Here is a 15,236-nt window from a genome sequence, read left to right on the forward strand (position 1 = left end):
TTTGCTCCACTATATCTCAGATGTTCTTAAAAGCTATGCCACTCAGGTCATCTTGCACTGGTACTATTGCTGCTCCAGGAGTAGATTTAATTTTAACATGCCTAGTTGCTGGTACAGTGTCACAGCGGAACAGAGCTGTGTGCAGGTTCTCGTTTCTTTTTCAAGCAACGTCAAAACATTTCTTTTTTCCTATTTCCATTTAATAATGTACATTATATCCTTTGTAAGTGAAAATTTAGTGTGCTTCTGCCAGTGTGGTTTTTGTGAATAATTATTATAGTTTTAAAATAGCCATCTGTCTGTTGATACTAGGCTCCAGTAACTACATTCTATATTTCTCATTAAACATCGTATCCCTGCCTTTGGCAATGCCGCCCTTGCTCTCTGGGAAATGTAGTTCCATATCCGCCCCCAATGTTCTTTCAACATTTCTGTGACGTTTGCGAAACGTGATATCATGCGCTGGAAATTGCTGTTTAATAACAACTTCCGCTTCTTCCCCGTGGCGAAGTGCCAACAGAAACGTTATAAAAAGGTTTACTAAGGTTTTCGGGAACGTTTTATCGCTTCACAGCCTGCAAAAACTTAAATGGAGCATGATAATGGCGACAACTACGACTGGTCGACGGAACGACGAGTGGAAGGTTTGGTGAACAAACATATGGCAGACATTGCTCTGGAAACCCTCCAGCAGAGGCTGACTGCTGTGTCCGATGAGATGCACAGTCTGGCCGAACATGTCTCCAGACGCTCAGGTGAGGAGTTGAAGGACGAGCCGCGGAGAGCGGACGTCAGCCTCGGCGTGGAGCCGCCGCTCTCCTCCGCCTGTAGCTCCGGAGCCGCTGACAACTTCATCTCCGCCTGTTCCACAGGTAGCGAACCATGTCATACATTTCGCAACGAAACATGGATTTAGTTTGAAGTTGCACTAACTGTCTGTGAGGAAGAATAATGAGAGTCAGGTTAGCCAATAACCTTACCCCACTGTCGGGAACTTTTGATCGCAAAATCCAACTGAACATTACCATTTGAAGCAATGGTCTGTCCTATTGTACAATTTCTGTTATTATTAAAAATACAATTCGTGCTGTTTTCGCATTAAATGTATTATTTGTCAGTATCTATTTAGGAAATAATGTGTCTTGAATTGCATCCGATTTTTCTAATATTATTTCTAAAGCTAATATTCACCTCCGAGGTTGTGTCTTTCACCTGTGTCTATCTGCTGGTTTGTTTGTTGGTCAGTTTGTTAGCAGTACTACACAAAAGTAGTGAATCTGCACTCTGCTGAGCGCCAGTCTAGTCAAATTATGTTTATTAAAATTTTAAAACCAGTGTCCAATAACCAATCTTGTGATAACTAAGCAAGGATACAAATATTATTCACCAGCCTTTACTTTTTATATTTATTTTTTTTAGTTAGTAGTAGTAGGCAACATGTAAAAAAATTTTTTCCACAGCATTACTTTTGAACAGTCTGGTGTTAGTATTTACTAAAGCATTTAAGAAAGCGATTAAACTCCTATTCACCTCTTTGAATTAAAAATGCTATGATAGATTAAAACAGTCTATCAAGCTTTGGTAGACTTTGATAAAATTTGAATTGATGTCAATGATTCAATTCAATTCAATATTTATTTCTATAGCGCCAAATCATATAGAGCAGTTGTAGACCGTACTCTTTATAGTCATATTTACAAAAACCCAACATTCCCCCATCAGCAAACACTTGGTGACAGCGGCAAAGAAAAACTCCTTTTAACAGGTAAAAACCTTGAACAGAACCTGCCTCATGGTGGGCAGCTATCTCCTTAGACACACTGGGTTGAGAGAGGGAAAGAGAGGTTCCACATAAAGATGTATGATAATAATAATGAGACTAATAATAAAACAAATAGCTATAACAATAGGGCAAATAATAATACTTATAATAATAATAATAATAATAATGATGATGATGATGATGATGATGATGATGATGATGATGATGATAATAATAATAATAATAATAATAATAATAATAATAATAATAATAATAATCATCGTCATAATTGAAGCAGTGGGTATTTAGCAGGATCATGGGGACAGTAGTTGGTTTGCGGTCACAGATCCAGACTCTGCAGCACCAGGAGCAGAAATACCTGCAGAAAGTGACAGCAGGAAGGAGGAGAGAGATGAGAAAGCACAAAACTACGGGAGAGAGAAGAAGTTACGTTTGTAACTAGCATTGATATGTTATGAATGCGTACAGATGGCGAGGAAGAGGAGGAGAGAGGAGCTTGGTGCGTCATGGGAAGTCCCCATAGCAGTCTAGGTCTAAAGCAGCATAACTAGATGATGGTTCAAGAAAAAGCCTGAGCCAGCCCTAACTATTAGCTTTATCAAAAATTAAGGTTTTAAGCCTAATCTTAAATGTGGAGAGGGTGTCTGCTTCCAGACTGGAAGAAGGTTCCACAGTAGAGGAGCCTGATAACTGAAGGCTCTACTTTTTGAGATTCTAGGAACCTGTAAGTATTGGCACTGCAGCATTCTGGATCAGCTGGAGCATATTTAAACGCTGGGCCAGCCTGATAATAAGGAATTACAATAATCCAGCCTAGAGATAACAAAAGCATGGATTCGTTTTTCTGTGTCTTTTTGAGACAGGATGTGCCTGATCTTTGCAATGTTACGTAGATGAAGCAAGACGGTCCTTGAAGTTTGTTTTATGTGGGGCTTAAAGGACATATCCTGATCAAGGTGAACTCCGAGATTCCTAACGGTGGTGCTGGAGGCCAGGGCAATGCCATCTAGAGTAACTATATCATTAGATAAGGTTTTTCTGAGGTGTTGGGGGCCAAGCACAATAACTTAAGTTTTGTCTGAGTTTAACAGCAGAAAATTGCTTGTCATCCAGGTCTTTATGTACTTAAGGCATACTTGAAGTTTAGCTAACTGATTGGTTTCATCAGGCTTCATTGACAAATACAATTGGGTGTCATCTGCATAACCATGCAAGTTTATGGAATGTTTCGTAATAATGTTGCCTAAAGGAAGCACATATAAAGTGAATAGAACTGGTCCAAGCACAGAACCTTGTGGAACTCAATGACTAACTTTTGAGTATAAGGAGGATTTATCGTTAACGTGCACAAACTGAAATCGATCTGATAAATAGGACTTAAATCAGCTTAGAGCGGTTCCTTTAAAGCCAATTAAATGTTCCAGTGATGGTCAATAGTTTGAAATGCAGCACAAAGATCCAACAAGACAAGTACAGAGACAAGTTTTTTTTCCGATGCAATTAGAAGATAATTTCTAACTTTCACCAGTGCTGTCTCTGTGCTATCATGCACTCTAAATCTTGACTGAAAATCCTCAAATAAACTATTCTCATGTAAAAAGTCACATATCTTGTTGGCAAAAAGCTCTCTTAAGGATCTTAGAGAGAAAGGGAAGGTTAGAATATGGGTCTATAGTTGGCTAACCATCTGTAAATCCGTTCCATTTCAATTTGGTTGCCTTGTGCACTTCTGATGTAGGCTCAGCTTCAGCACTGTTGTGGGAGTCAAAGGACATATGCGGGAGTCAAAGGACAAAAGGACATCCTGATCAAAGAGAACTCCAGGATTCCTAACGGTGGTGCTGAAGGGTGGTGGTTTAAATTAAGACATTGTTGAAGTTAGTTGGCAAAGGTTGATGGGAGAAAACTGTCTAAGTATATATCAGGTTTTACAGCCTTTTCTAAGGTTCCTGTATTTGAAGATAAATCGATGCCGATTGAGGGCAGGAGTTGGTGAATTTTGTCTCTAATAGTTGGAATTAGGCATTTAATTGATTTAGACTAAAGAACTGTGAACAGTGAACTGTGAAAGTAATATTAAATTATGGCCCTGCCCTAGCTGGGAGATGCTAGGACATTGCTGCACATCAAGACTTGAGATCAAGTTGTCTAGTGTGTTTTTGATCACATGATATATTTGGAAAATGGCACCCATATCTTATCACTATTACTAAGTTTGTTGTTTTTAAGGATTTTACTGACTTTGGAGGGCAGTGTATCTAAATAAACATCTTTCAAAACTATAAGTAACTGCTGTGAATAATGGTGGTGTACGTGCTTGATCGCAGAGTAAGTATATCCCTTCCATCTCACTTTGGTTGCCTTGTGCACTTCTAATTTAGAGTCAGCGTCTGTGGGAGAAGAATTATCTCAGAGAGCAATAGAGGATGATACCCACAATCATTTGATACCATTTAGGACACCAGAGACTGTTTGCAAGGGGAAACAAAGCCTTTGTTATATTACCTATAAGCTATTCAACTAACTTTAATCACCGCTAATACAACTGATTAAGCATAGCCTCATAAAGCAACATTTTAAAAAACAGAAAAAAATAGTAAAAACAGGATGTTATTTGAATCTCTCTCCCTCATTTTGCTCTGTTTCTGGCCAATCTGATGCCCAGTGCCAGACACTGGCAAATCCACTGTCTTTGATCACTTTATATTCCGAATAACTTCATTCAATTTGATACAACTTTTGCTGCATGTCATTTCATCAACATTCCATTTTCCAGGCAATATATCTATCATGCAAATATCACATAAGTCTTCCTCAGTGGGTTATCCATGGCACTAACCAGATTTGTCTGACTAACTGGAACCACAATCTTTACCTCATTCTTTCACAATGATACCCTCTCCAGAGATTGCAGCTCAGCGGAAGATCATTGCCCTACTGGTGGAGATCAAGGAGGAGCAGCAGAGGCAGTGGGCAGTACTGAGGGATCTTCAGGCCCGACTGCTGGCTCAGACTAGCTATGAAGAGGAGGATGTGGAGGCTCTGGATAAGGATCTCCCTCTGAGGACCCTTGAGCAGCTGGATGAGATGGAGAGACGGCTGGAAGAGCCAGGAATACAAAAGAGACTGGTATAAATGGTGTCATTTAATTGCTTTAATTGCTTGCTGTGTGAATGCTCAGTGCCTGATGAAGCAGATGTGGTTCCCTTGTCCAAATTCAAGGTGTCTTACTTGTCCCGGATGGGTGGGGCTACAGTCGATGATGCAGTGAGACGTCTTATGCAAGCTGTGCTTTCATTCGCTGTTGGTTCTGAGCTAAATTGGGTGGGCCGTGGACAGAAGAGGAGCTTCAGGAACACTCGCCTCCAAGGGGTCCTCTTCCGTAAGTAGGCATGCTCTGTGAAACTACCAAATGCTAGATAAGATAAACTTCCACAGAGGGAGAAAGAAAGGCCACAGCAGCAAAAGGACGTGCAAGAACAGATGGATAATATTGATCTGGAACCTTAAATGATAAGTCTGATGATATTCTATATATTGCCTCTAGCCAACAAATCCCATGAGAAGCTCAAAACGGACACTGAACATCTCATTTATGTGTCGCCAAAGCCTGATATATCTAATTCCTCTGAGCCATAGAGCTCCACTGTTTCCAAAAACTATTAAAAACACATCAGTGAGTTGCACAGGGTGACATGTTCTTTCATTAACATCAACACACACACTGTAGTTTATTTTGTCTCAGTCCCAAACACACACTGCCCTGGAAACACTCACTAGAGATACAGTAGATACTATAGATTGTCTATCTATAGGTAGGTAGGTGGATACATAAAGTACCTTATTAATCCCAAAGGGAAATTGGGCACCAAATGTGTATTAATCCTGCTTTTTTAAAACTACATTCACCACAGTCTTAGGAAATTACTGAACTATATATTTGTGAGCTGTTTTTAAAGATTTATGTCATCAGTAGAAAGCAACAGGCTTGGAGCTGACAACCACAGACCCAGGAAGGAAGTCAGAAAATGTTGAGAGATGGACTAACACATTGTTGGATTTGGTATTTTCATGGGATTTGTGGACAATAAGAAAAACAGAATATCAGCAGTATATCTTTTAAAAAAAACGAATATTATTATGAGCATCTACTATACAGAAGTACTATATACACCAGGCATATGTAGTAACTACAGAAGTGTCGTGTGATACAAATATTCACAAATAAAATGAGGTCATACGTGAACAAAAACTGCACTTGAAGAAATGCAGCCAAGTTGTTAAGGTGTTTTGTGTCTCCAGCAAGTGGGGTTAACCCTTTTATTTCATGATACATCCAAACCACACACACATTCTTTCTCAAATGACATTTCTAAATTATGATACAACATACTTTTACATCAGTTAAAATCATGAAAGGTTGTTTGTGTTCACTGAAAGACAAAATGCTTTAATTAAAGCTGACAGTCTGTTGACATTGTTGCCATGTCCTCTTGGTTAAATTCTATCCTCGCAAAGTGTAAATTGCACTGCATCTAAAAACATGTGTATCATGACTGTGGGTTCAGATCTCTGGGATGTGACTCTGGTAAGAAGAACAATTTTTAATGCTAGCAGTAATTGGGCACTCAGGGTTTTTTTTAAAGTGGTGCCAGTACAGTAAGATGGCTGCTCAAGGATACAAATGGTGGCTTGGGGCAAAAACTTGTTCAAGTTGTATAGTCCAATTTAGAATATACTGTGTCTTTGAATGGAGGTGAAGCATATGAAAATGTCTAACGACAGATCAGTTACCAGACTGCAAGACCAAAAAGATTATGATTTTGGACCATCAAACAATAGTGTGCTTCAAGAATTGAGAGCACTTAGCAGTAAGATAAATGGAATGAAAAGACCCAGAATAGCTTGTCATTGAAAATAGAGATTGCTAGAAAGCTGAACTCACACAGAGGACCTAGGAAATCCAAGATAAAATGGCCCCCAACACCTCAGAAACACATTATCTAATGATGCACTTACTCTTGGCATTGCCCTGGCCTCCAGCACTAGAGTTAGGAATCTTGGAGCTCCCTTTGATCAGGATATGTCCTTTAAGCCCCACATAAAACAAACTTCAAGCTCTACCTTTTTTAATCTACGTAACATTGCAAAAATCAGTCACATCCTGTCTCAGAAAGATGCAGAAAAACTAGGCCATGCTTTTGTTACCTCTAGGCTGGATTATTGCAACTCCTTATTATCAGGCTGTCCCAACAAGTCTTTAAATAATCTCCAGCTGATCCAGAATGTTGCAGCATGAGTACTGACAGGAACTAGGAAAAGAGATATTTCTCCTTTGATAGCATCACTGCATTGGCTTCCTGTAAAATTCAGAATAGAATTTAAAATCTTTCTCCTCACCTACAAAGCCCTTAATGGTCAGGCACCATCATATCTTAAAGAGGTCATAGTCCCCTATTACCCCACAAGAACACTGTGCTCCCAGAACGCAGGCTCGCTTGTGGTTCCTAGAGTCTCAAAAAGTAGAATAGGAGGCAGAGCCTTCAGTTATCAGGCTCCTCTACTTTGGAACCTTCTTCCAGTTTGGGTCCGAGAAGCAGACACCCCCCCATGTTTAAGAGTAGGCTTAAAACCTTCCCTTTTGATAAAGCTTATAGTCAGGACTGGCTCAGTCTTGGCTTTAACTATCTCCTAGTTATGTTGCTATAAGGCTAAACTGCTGGGGGATTTCCCATGATGCACTGAGCTCCTCTCTCCTCCTCTCCCTCTCCATCCATATGCATTCGTATCCCATCACTGCTCGTTACTAACTTTTTCTTTCCCCCGTAGTTTTGTGCTTTCTCGTCTTCCCCCTCTCTCTTCCTGTCACTTTCTGCAGGTATTTCTGCTCCTGGTGCTGCAGAGTCTGGATCCGTGACTGCAAACCACCTATTGTCCCCACGATCCTGCTCAATACCCACTGCTTCAATTATTGTTATTCTTTTTATTATTATCATGATGAATGTTTATGTGGAACCTGCACTGCACATTATAAAAAGTACAGTCTAGAACTGATCTATATGAAAAGTGCCCTGAGATAACCTCTGTTATGATTTGGCGCTATATGAATAAAATTGAATTGAATTGAATTGAATTGAATAATTTGTAGATCAGCTCCATTGTGGCTAGAATTGAACATGTGGAAGCAAAGATCGACCAGGCAAAGGACAAAGGAAACAGCATTATTGTAATCGATAACTCTGTAGATGGCAGAATTGATTTATAGTTGAAGCATCAATGTTGATTAATTGATTTTTTTATTTTTTTTCCTGTTACTTTCCCCCTGTAGGATCTGTTAGGGCTGACCCCCATGTGCATTTTAGTTATTTGCTGATTAAGTTTGATAGTCATATTTTGTTAGATGCTGATGCGTCGAATTGGACGCTTGGAAGACTGTATTAGTGATACTGATAATGTAGAGTCAGAGCAGCTGAGATGGTGTTGTAAATAAACCAGGTGACATTTTTGAAAGAATCTAAATGTTATGTTGTGTGTTAAATGGGAAAATATTGGGGAGAAATAATTTCACTTCAATATCTGGGAAAAGGCAAAGTACATTACATTATCTCTCCACATGATGGACTAAATGCTTGTGTTGACTTGACAATTCAGACTCTGAATTAATTAATTGAGAGAAGAGGTAGCAGTCACCTCAGTTGGATAGGGAATTGCTGTAGAGTTCCCGATCATTCTTTGTTCTGACTTTTATTGCAATTGTTAATGTGTGAATTGAATAATTGGGGGGGGGGGGTCTTCAGTTTAAGCATGAATTTAAGGAAAAGCAATATATTTTTGATAAGGAACTGCGTGCACGTGAATGAAAATATGAGAGGGGACAATCCCTAATAACACAGCAATTGCAAACAAAAAATCTGGAGTATGATAAATAGATTAGGACCGGATAGAGTTAAACCAACTCCCATTAAAGTGTTGCTGTAAAATGGATCCTCCTAAGATGTTAGTGATTGTGTAGAAATTGTAGTGCACACAAGGGATGTCTAGGTTCTTTTCATTTATTAATAGTCGTACATGATTACACATTTATCCCTTATCTGATCCTGACAGTGGGAGGGATTGTGCCTCAAGTCTCCATCTACAAGGATGAGTTACCTGTAGGTACAGATTTCATGGTAACTGGACTGCGCTTCTATAGCGCTTTTGTAGTCTTATCGACCAGTCATAGCGCTTTACACTACTGCCACATTCACCCATTCACATACAAATTCATACACCGTTCTTTTCTATACAAACAGCACTTTCTACACACATACACTCACACACCGATCTTGTCCAAGGACAGTTCCGACGTGGAATGGAGGAGCCGGGGATCAAACCACCGACCCTTCTCTACCTCCTGAGCCACAGCAGCCCCGTTAATCATAAAAATGGATTCAAATCCAGAACTTGTTTTAAACAATTAGGATCTAAAGTGTTTAAAGTCTGTATTTTGCTTCTCTTTTCAGTGGCTGTTTAATGATGTCACCCCCCTTTTCCAAACCTACAAACTTCAGAGTGGAAGCTGACACATGCTTTTTGTCCATGTAGTGTCTGGCAATGGCAAAGTCTACAGTCTATATCCCTTTGTTCCTTTATGCTCAGCTGTTCTTAATTTAAGGTCCATGTAAGCCCACATGGGAATATCTCTGTCTCTTGGGATTGCTCAAATAATTATCCATGGGCAAGTGAACTCTCTACATTGGGTTTACAGTATATATTCAAAAAATAAGTTGCCTTGTTTTGTTACTCATTTTAAATAAATGCTATTTGAAAATTATGAAGAAAAATGGTCAGACGAGATATAAAGAAAACCAAAACTTAGAACATACTGTATTATTAAACTCACTTACCATCCTGAGCAATATGTCTCCCTAAACCTGAGGAGAGTTTAGAGGTGTGTTTGTGCTCAGTTAAGGTCTGGTATTCCGCCTTTGGCTGTGGAGACTGGACGCTTCACTTCAATCACAGAGGAGGACAGAAAGTGTATCCTGTGTGATTTGGATGAGGTTAGACTGAAATGCATTTAAAATTTACTGTCCCTTTTACCGTGATCTTCAAGTTAAGCTTTTTCTAAAAATGTCTGCTGAGCAAAGTCTGTTTGATATGAGCAATGAATGTAGACTACTACAGCACATGTATGACATATCAGACATTTGACATCGCTCAGTCTTTGTTAAATGACTATCATCAACATGTGAGAGTGTTGTATGTGTAATTTGTTCAGTTTATAGCTGATATGTTTTGGACACGTATGCAATGTATTGGCTTCCTTTCCTTTTCTGTCTTTTCTTGCCTCTGAAGGGAGCCTAATGTAAGTAGTGTCTTGTAAGGCCATGTGGGCTGGGCACCCTTAGGTGTATGACACTTGAATAAAAATATTTATTCATATTTATTCAAATATGATGTAGCTGAGCTGCATCCATGAGCTGTGTGTCACAGTCACTGCTGCGGCTGCAACTGCTGTCTGTGTTGGTGAGCAGCCAAATCAGTGACTAAACTACGATAAATAACTGTTGTTTTCAGAACAATGGCTAGCTCTCGTCCCTCTATCCTTAGGCTTCAACTGACATTACCATATTGTTTGGCTCATTGGCTCTAATTGATTAGACTTGACTTGTAATTAAATAGATGGTTTGATGTGGACCGGAGTTTCTTAATCTGTATCTGATAGAAAACATGTAGAAAATAATATGGTTTGATAAAGATGGTAAATAAGAAACACTAAGATGTACAAATGATAATCTCCAGCTTCTATTTTAACTCTTAGGTGCTCTAAAACGGACACCAGTGGGTAAGGAGGCCACACACCACCAATATGCTGATGTGGTGAAGAAATGGCTGCGGTTTGCCCCGTTCAGACAGGGAGGGACTGGCCGTCGCTGCTGCAAACCTCCTGCGGAGTTTCCAGATTCGGAGGAAACTGACAGTTTTAACCAAAGCTGCACACACTGATATTTATCTCACTCATTCATTTTCCCAAGATACATTAAAACAAGGGTTACCATTCCAGGACAAACAATTCACGTGTAAAAAAAAAATCTATACTGTGCATTAAAAGATTGCTGTTCTGATAGCAAAATTATTGTCATTCTTTTCTTAAAGATACTTGCATACTGTACATTTGTGTTCTGTGTTTTTCTTCGGCCAAAGTGCTAATAGTGCAAATATGTCCTTTTAAATTAGCTGAATGAGGAAATATATATTTCATTGAGCGGTGTTAGGGAAAGTAAACCTGCTGACAGTGTGACTTTAGGAGCTTTACTAAAAATAAGTGAAACATTTGATAAGAATATGATCTTTTGTCTTTCAGTCGGTGCACATTAGTCATAGTCATTTATAAATGGATATAAGTATAGTGTCTTGGAATGAAACCATCCACTATGTGTTTTTTTTCTGTATTTTTACATCAACGAATATATTTATTTTCTTTTCTATTTTACTACCTTATGCAGCCTTGTAACCCTACGGAGGGATAGAATTTTCACAGTGGATGTTCACAGTTCATACTGTAGGGGGTGATATAATCAAAGTATTTGCCTTAACATCTGCTGGCCCTTTGGCTCGTTGAGTCATTTTTCTCAAAGTGAAATTAAGATGACGTTTTTTTCTGTCATCCTCATCATCTCTTGCTTTAAAATCAGATCAGTAACATCAAACAGTATTTGCAATTTGTCAGTAAACTGAATATGATATTTCCAGGATGAAGCATCTCAGTGAGTTCATTTCAGGTGAAGGAACCTGTGTAACTGTGTTTTCAAGTATAAACCAAGCTGACCTACATTAGAGGATTCTATTTGTGATTTCTATTTTCTGAGTCAAGAAAAGGGTTCTGTTTTAACAGTATGTAACCACAATACTTGCTTTAGCCTAACAACAGAAACAACAGAAACATTATTATTAGTTCTTTTGGATTGTAAATGGTCACTTGTAACAACAATGAGTTCAGACAATATTTCAATTCATTCACACGGTCATCATGCTTAATTTTCGCAGTCCTGGTATGGAGACGCAATCAGCCTTTTTCAGTGAAGACATTATGAGATGTCAGAGTAAGAAAAGCACTGGTATTAAATAGTAAAATTAATGGCTGAATTCCATTTAGCTTCTTCAGTTTCAGGGTCCTGGTACTGTTCATGCTGGCTCACACTATGCCAGTGTCCCATATAGTTATTGGTAAATTCCTTTGTAAAGACATGAGTAATATGAAAATCTGCTTGAAGATTTCACTCAGTTAATATCTAATTTAAACAGCTACATCAGCCTGTTTTCTTGAAACTTGTGCAGATGCAAAAATCCTTTATACTTGGAGCTGAAAGGCTGAAAGTCGTGCTTGCATATAGCTAGAGCTTATAACAGCTCCATTGTAAATTTAAATAGTAAATACTACAATAGTGGAAACTGTCTTTAAATTATATAATGTCATCTCATTGAAAAGCATGGGAGAGATCAGGCTAAATGCAATCCAATTCTTGATCAGTTTACAGACTTATTGGGCTGCCACATTGTCCTTAGCCATCAACTTTGTATCTTAGGTGGCTTAAGCCTACAATTACCGAACAATACTTCCAGAATCCTCACCACCTTAGTAGTCGCCAAAAAGATCATATTCTTAAACTGGAAATCAAAAGCCAACACAAACACCAATCAATGGAAAAACCTGTCACTAGAACACATAAAAATGTCTGCCACTATTAAGAATAAGGAAGCAGAATTTGATAGAATCTGGTCTCCAATCCTCAACTATTTAACAACCTCATTTGCCTGACTTGACATCTACATAAACCAACATAATATTTTTCTCTTTGTTGTTCACTTCCTTGCAATCCTCATCGCAAAACACAACCTTTCTCCTCTCTGACCTGATTTTCTCTGTCTTTATTATTCTAGCTTCTCAACCTACTGTTCTGTACTGTTGTTGTTGATGTTGTTTTTGTTGTTGTTGTTCTTCTTCTTCTTCTTCCTCGTATTATTATTATTATTATTTGGGTTCCAGCCTCTAAAGGGCAGAATCCCATCTCAAAAAACCGTGAGCTGGAGTAAGCTAGAATCATGAAACTCGGCCCAATAACTGGAAATGATGTGCAAGTGCTTTCCAAGAAACATGAACCCAATCAACCAGATGGATTGGAAATGCCACGCCCCTCAAACATAAAGCTTGTTTATATCTTATTTGGTTTTTAAGGTTTTGACCAAGAAACTTCACAGGGGGTTGGGCTTAGCAGGAAAATGGCCATAACTCATTAACGATTTGTCCTATCATCATAATTCTGGGTACATATCTTCAGGCAAACTTTGGGAACAGGTCTATGGAAACATTTTGAGCGTGACCCATAGGGGACACCACAAATACCAGAAATGTGTACCACAAAACCCAGTGGACAGAACTTCACTAGTTTAGGTGTACATGCTCTGCGGTCAAGATTTAACCACAATCTGAAGTGGAATATTGATTGGTGCCAGTAGGTTTGGCCTATCTAATATTTGCCTTTGAAAAATCCTGATTAAACTCACTAGGACCATCCTGTGTCTCCTGAACATACACACTGAGTTTGGTTGAAATCTGATGAAGGGGGGACAAATGATGGAAGTTTGAGTGCACAATTATTGAAATGCTGCATACATTGTGATGATGGAACAAGTGTGTTATTGGTGTCACTCCCTCTTTAAACAGAATCAAACTGGCTGAAGGGACACTCGCGGCTTTAATTTTGGGCACCTGAGCTGCTTCCTTCGTTTGAGCGAAAAGGGCTTGAACCTGGAATCGCCGCTTGTGGCTATATTTATTATTGTTGTCGTTGTTATTATTGATCGTAGTGGTAGTAGTAGTAGTAGTAGTGGTATTTGGGTTATTATAATTCCTATTATTGTGCTGATGGTAATAATGGTAATAATAATACTCTAATGTAAACTCCCACTGCTTCGTCCCTTACTATTTTCTTATTTTTTATCTTGTTTTAGTTTAGTACATCCCTCCATTGAATTTATTATTAGTATCCTTATTATTATCGTTGTTGTTGGTGGGGGTCTGGTTGGTGGTATTACTGATAATGATGATTTAAGTGTTCTTTTGACCATTTTCTGTTATTACGTATCAGTGACAATATTGTAATGCTTACAGTTGTCCATTAAAAAAAACAAAACATGAAACTTAGCAGTAAGTACAATAAATAATTCTGCTGAATCAACATATGTAAAATTTGATGTTTATTTTGTATTATTTTTAATTTTTTGTTGTTGATACTAATATGACTAATTATTATTAATTGTTAGGAGTAGTTTTTTTTGTTTGCTTCATTTAGTTATATTTTCTGTTCTAAACCAGACTATTAATCTGAGTTTTCCAGCGCTTACAGACAGACTCGAACACACACACACCTATGTTGTATTTGTAAACTACACCACAGGCTTTTTTTTTTCTTTCAAGCTGTCTGTTCCGCTTTCTCCCTCTAGCTCTCTCAACCTAATCTCTAACCACTACCCATCAAGCCCACTCCATATGGATCATTGGCTCACATTGCCCCAGTCAGCCTTCTGAGACTCCAGGCACAATGTTAACCTGGACAGGTTGACTTTACTTAAAAAAGTCATTCACAAATAAACACACAACGCAGTACATTTATCAAAATTGTATTTGAAATAACATAACAGCAATAAAAAACATATTGTTGTTGACATACATATACAAAACATTCATTCACAATTTCGTCCCCAAAAAACATTTCTACGCTTATTACCAGAGCAGGCAAGTCCTACTCATTGAAGCTGACTTTGTAGATTTTGAACTTTGGGTATCATCTCACTTGTACCCAGGTTCAGCATTAACCTGCTGAATAAAGGTTAAAATGTTTGTGATGCACTTTGGTTACTCCAGGTGTAGTTCATGGGGCCAGACAGGAGGAGCGTTGCCCTAAATACCTCCCGACAAAGACTAGAAAGAAAGGACATAATATTGCCAGATATTTTTAAGTAGTACTCCCATTTGACTAGAATCACTGAAAATTAATAGCTTGAAATGTAAAGTAAAATCAGACGAAATAAAGTTTTCCCACTGAGCTACACTTGAAAAGTTAGAAGCACCTTCCAGGAAGCCCCCATGAGACACAGCAGCTGATTTCTGCAGAGCAGAGAATACAGAGGACCCTGCACACTTGGCAAAAAGGCCCCACATTAACTTATGATAACTTTAGTCCCCCCCAACAACAACAAGAAAAATGAACCCACGTTTGTCTGTTGCAGTAAGTAGGCTTGACTGGTTGAGCCTTGCTTCTTTAAGACGTTCATCAGGCTTTGACAGAAAGCACATCACAAAATTCTTCCTTCTTCCTGCTTCCTTAAAAAATGAAAAACAACTTTGCTTGAAAGTAGCTAAAATTACTTACATTACTTAAATATGCTGATATTCATTGTGGAATGTAAT

At 38.5% G+C, this 15,236-nt stretch overlaps 1 protein-coding gene across 3 annotated transcripts; it reads left to right on the forward strand.

The window, feature by feature from the left end:
- The first annotated feature begins 421 nt into the window (after positions 1-421).
- Positions 422-11,071, forward strand: si:dkey-187a12.4. Of its 3 annotated transcripts, none has more exons than XM_040140118.1 (4): positions 422-872; positions 4,689-4,912; positions 5,006-5,165; positions 10,587-11,071. In XM_040140118.1, the coding sequence occupies exons 1-4, from the start codon at positions 590-592 to the stop codon at positions 10,769-10,771; spliced, it is 852 nt and encodes a 283-aa protein (XP_039996052.1). In that variant the 5' UTR covers positions 422-589; the 3' UTR covers positions 10,772-11,071. The 3 variants fall into 3 exon arrangements, with proteins under 3 accessions (XP_039996052.1, XP_039996051.1, XP_039996053.1); XM_040140117.1 differs by lacking the exon at positions 10,587-11,071 and adding an exon at positions 7,613-8,542; XM_040140119.1 differs by lacking the exon at positions 10,587-11,071 and adding an exon at positions 7,662-8,542.
- The last annotated feature ends 4,165 nt before the right edge of the window (positions 11,072-15,236 follow it).

Source organism: Xiphias gladius, chromosome 11, assembly GCF_016859285.1.
Source record: "Xiphias gladius isolate SHS-SW01 ecotype Sanya breed wild chromosome 11, ASM1685928v1, whole genome shotgun sequence".
Lineage (NCBI taxonomy): Eukaryota > Metazoa > Chordata > Actinopteri > Istiophoriformes > Xiphiidae > Xiphias > Xiphias gladius.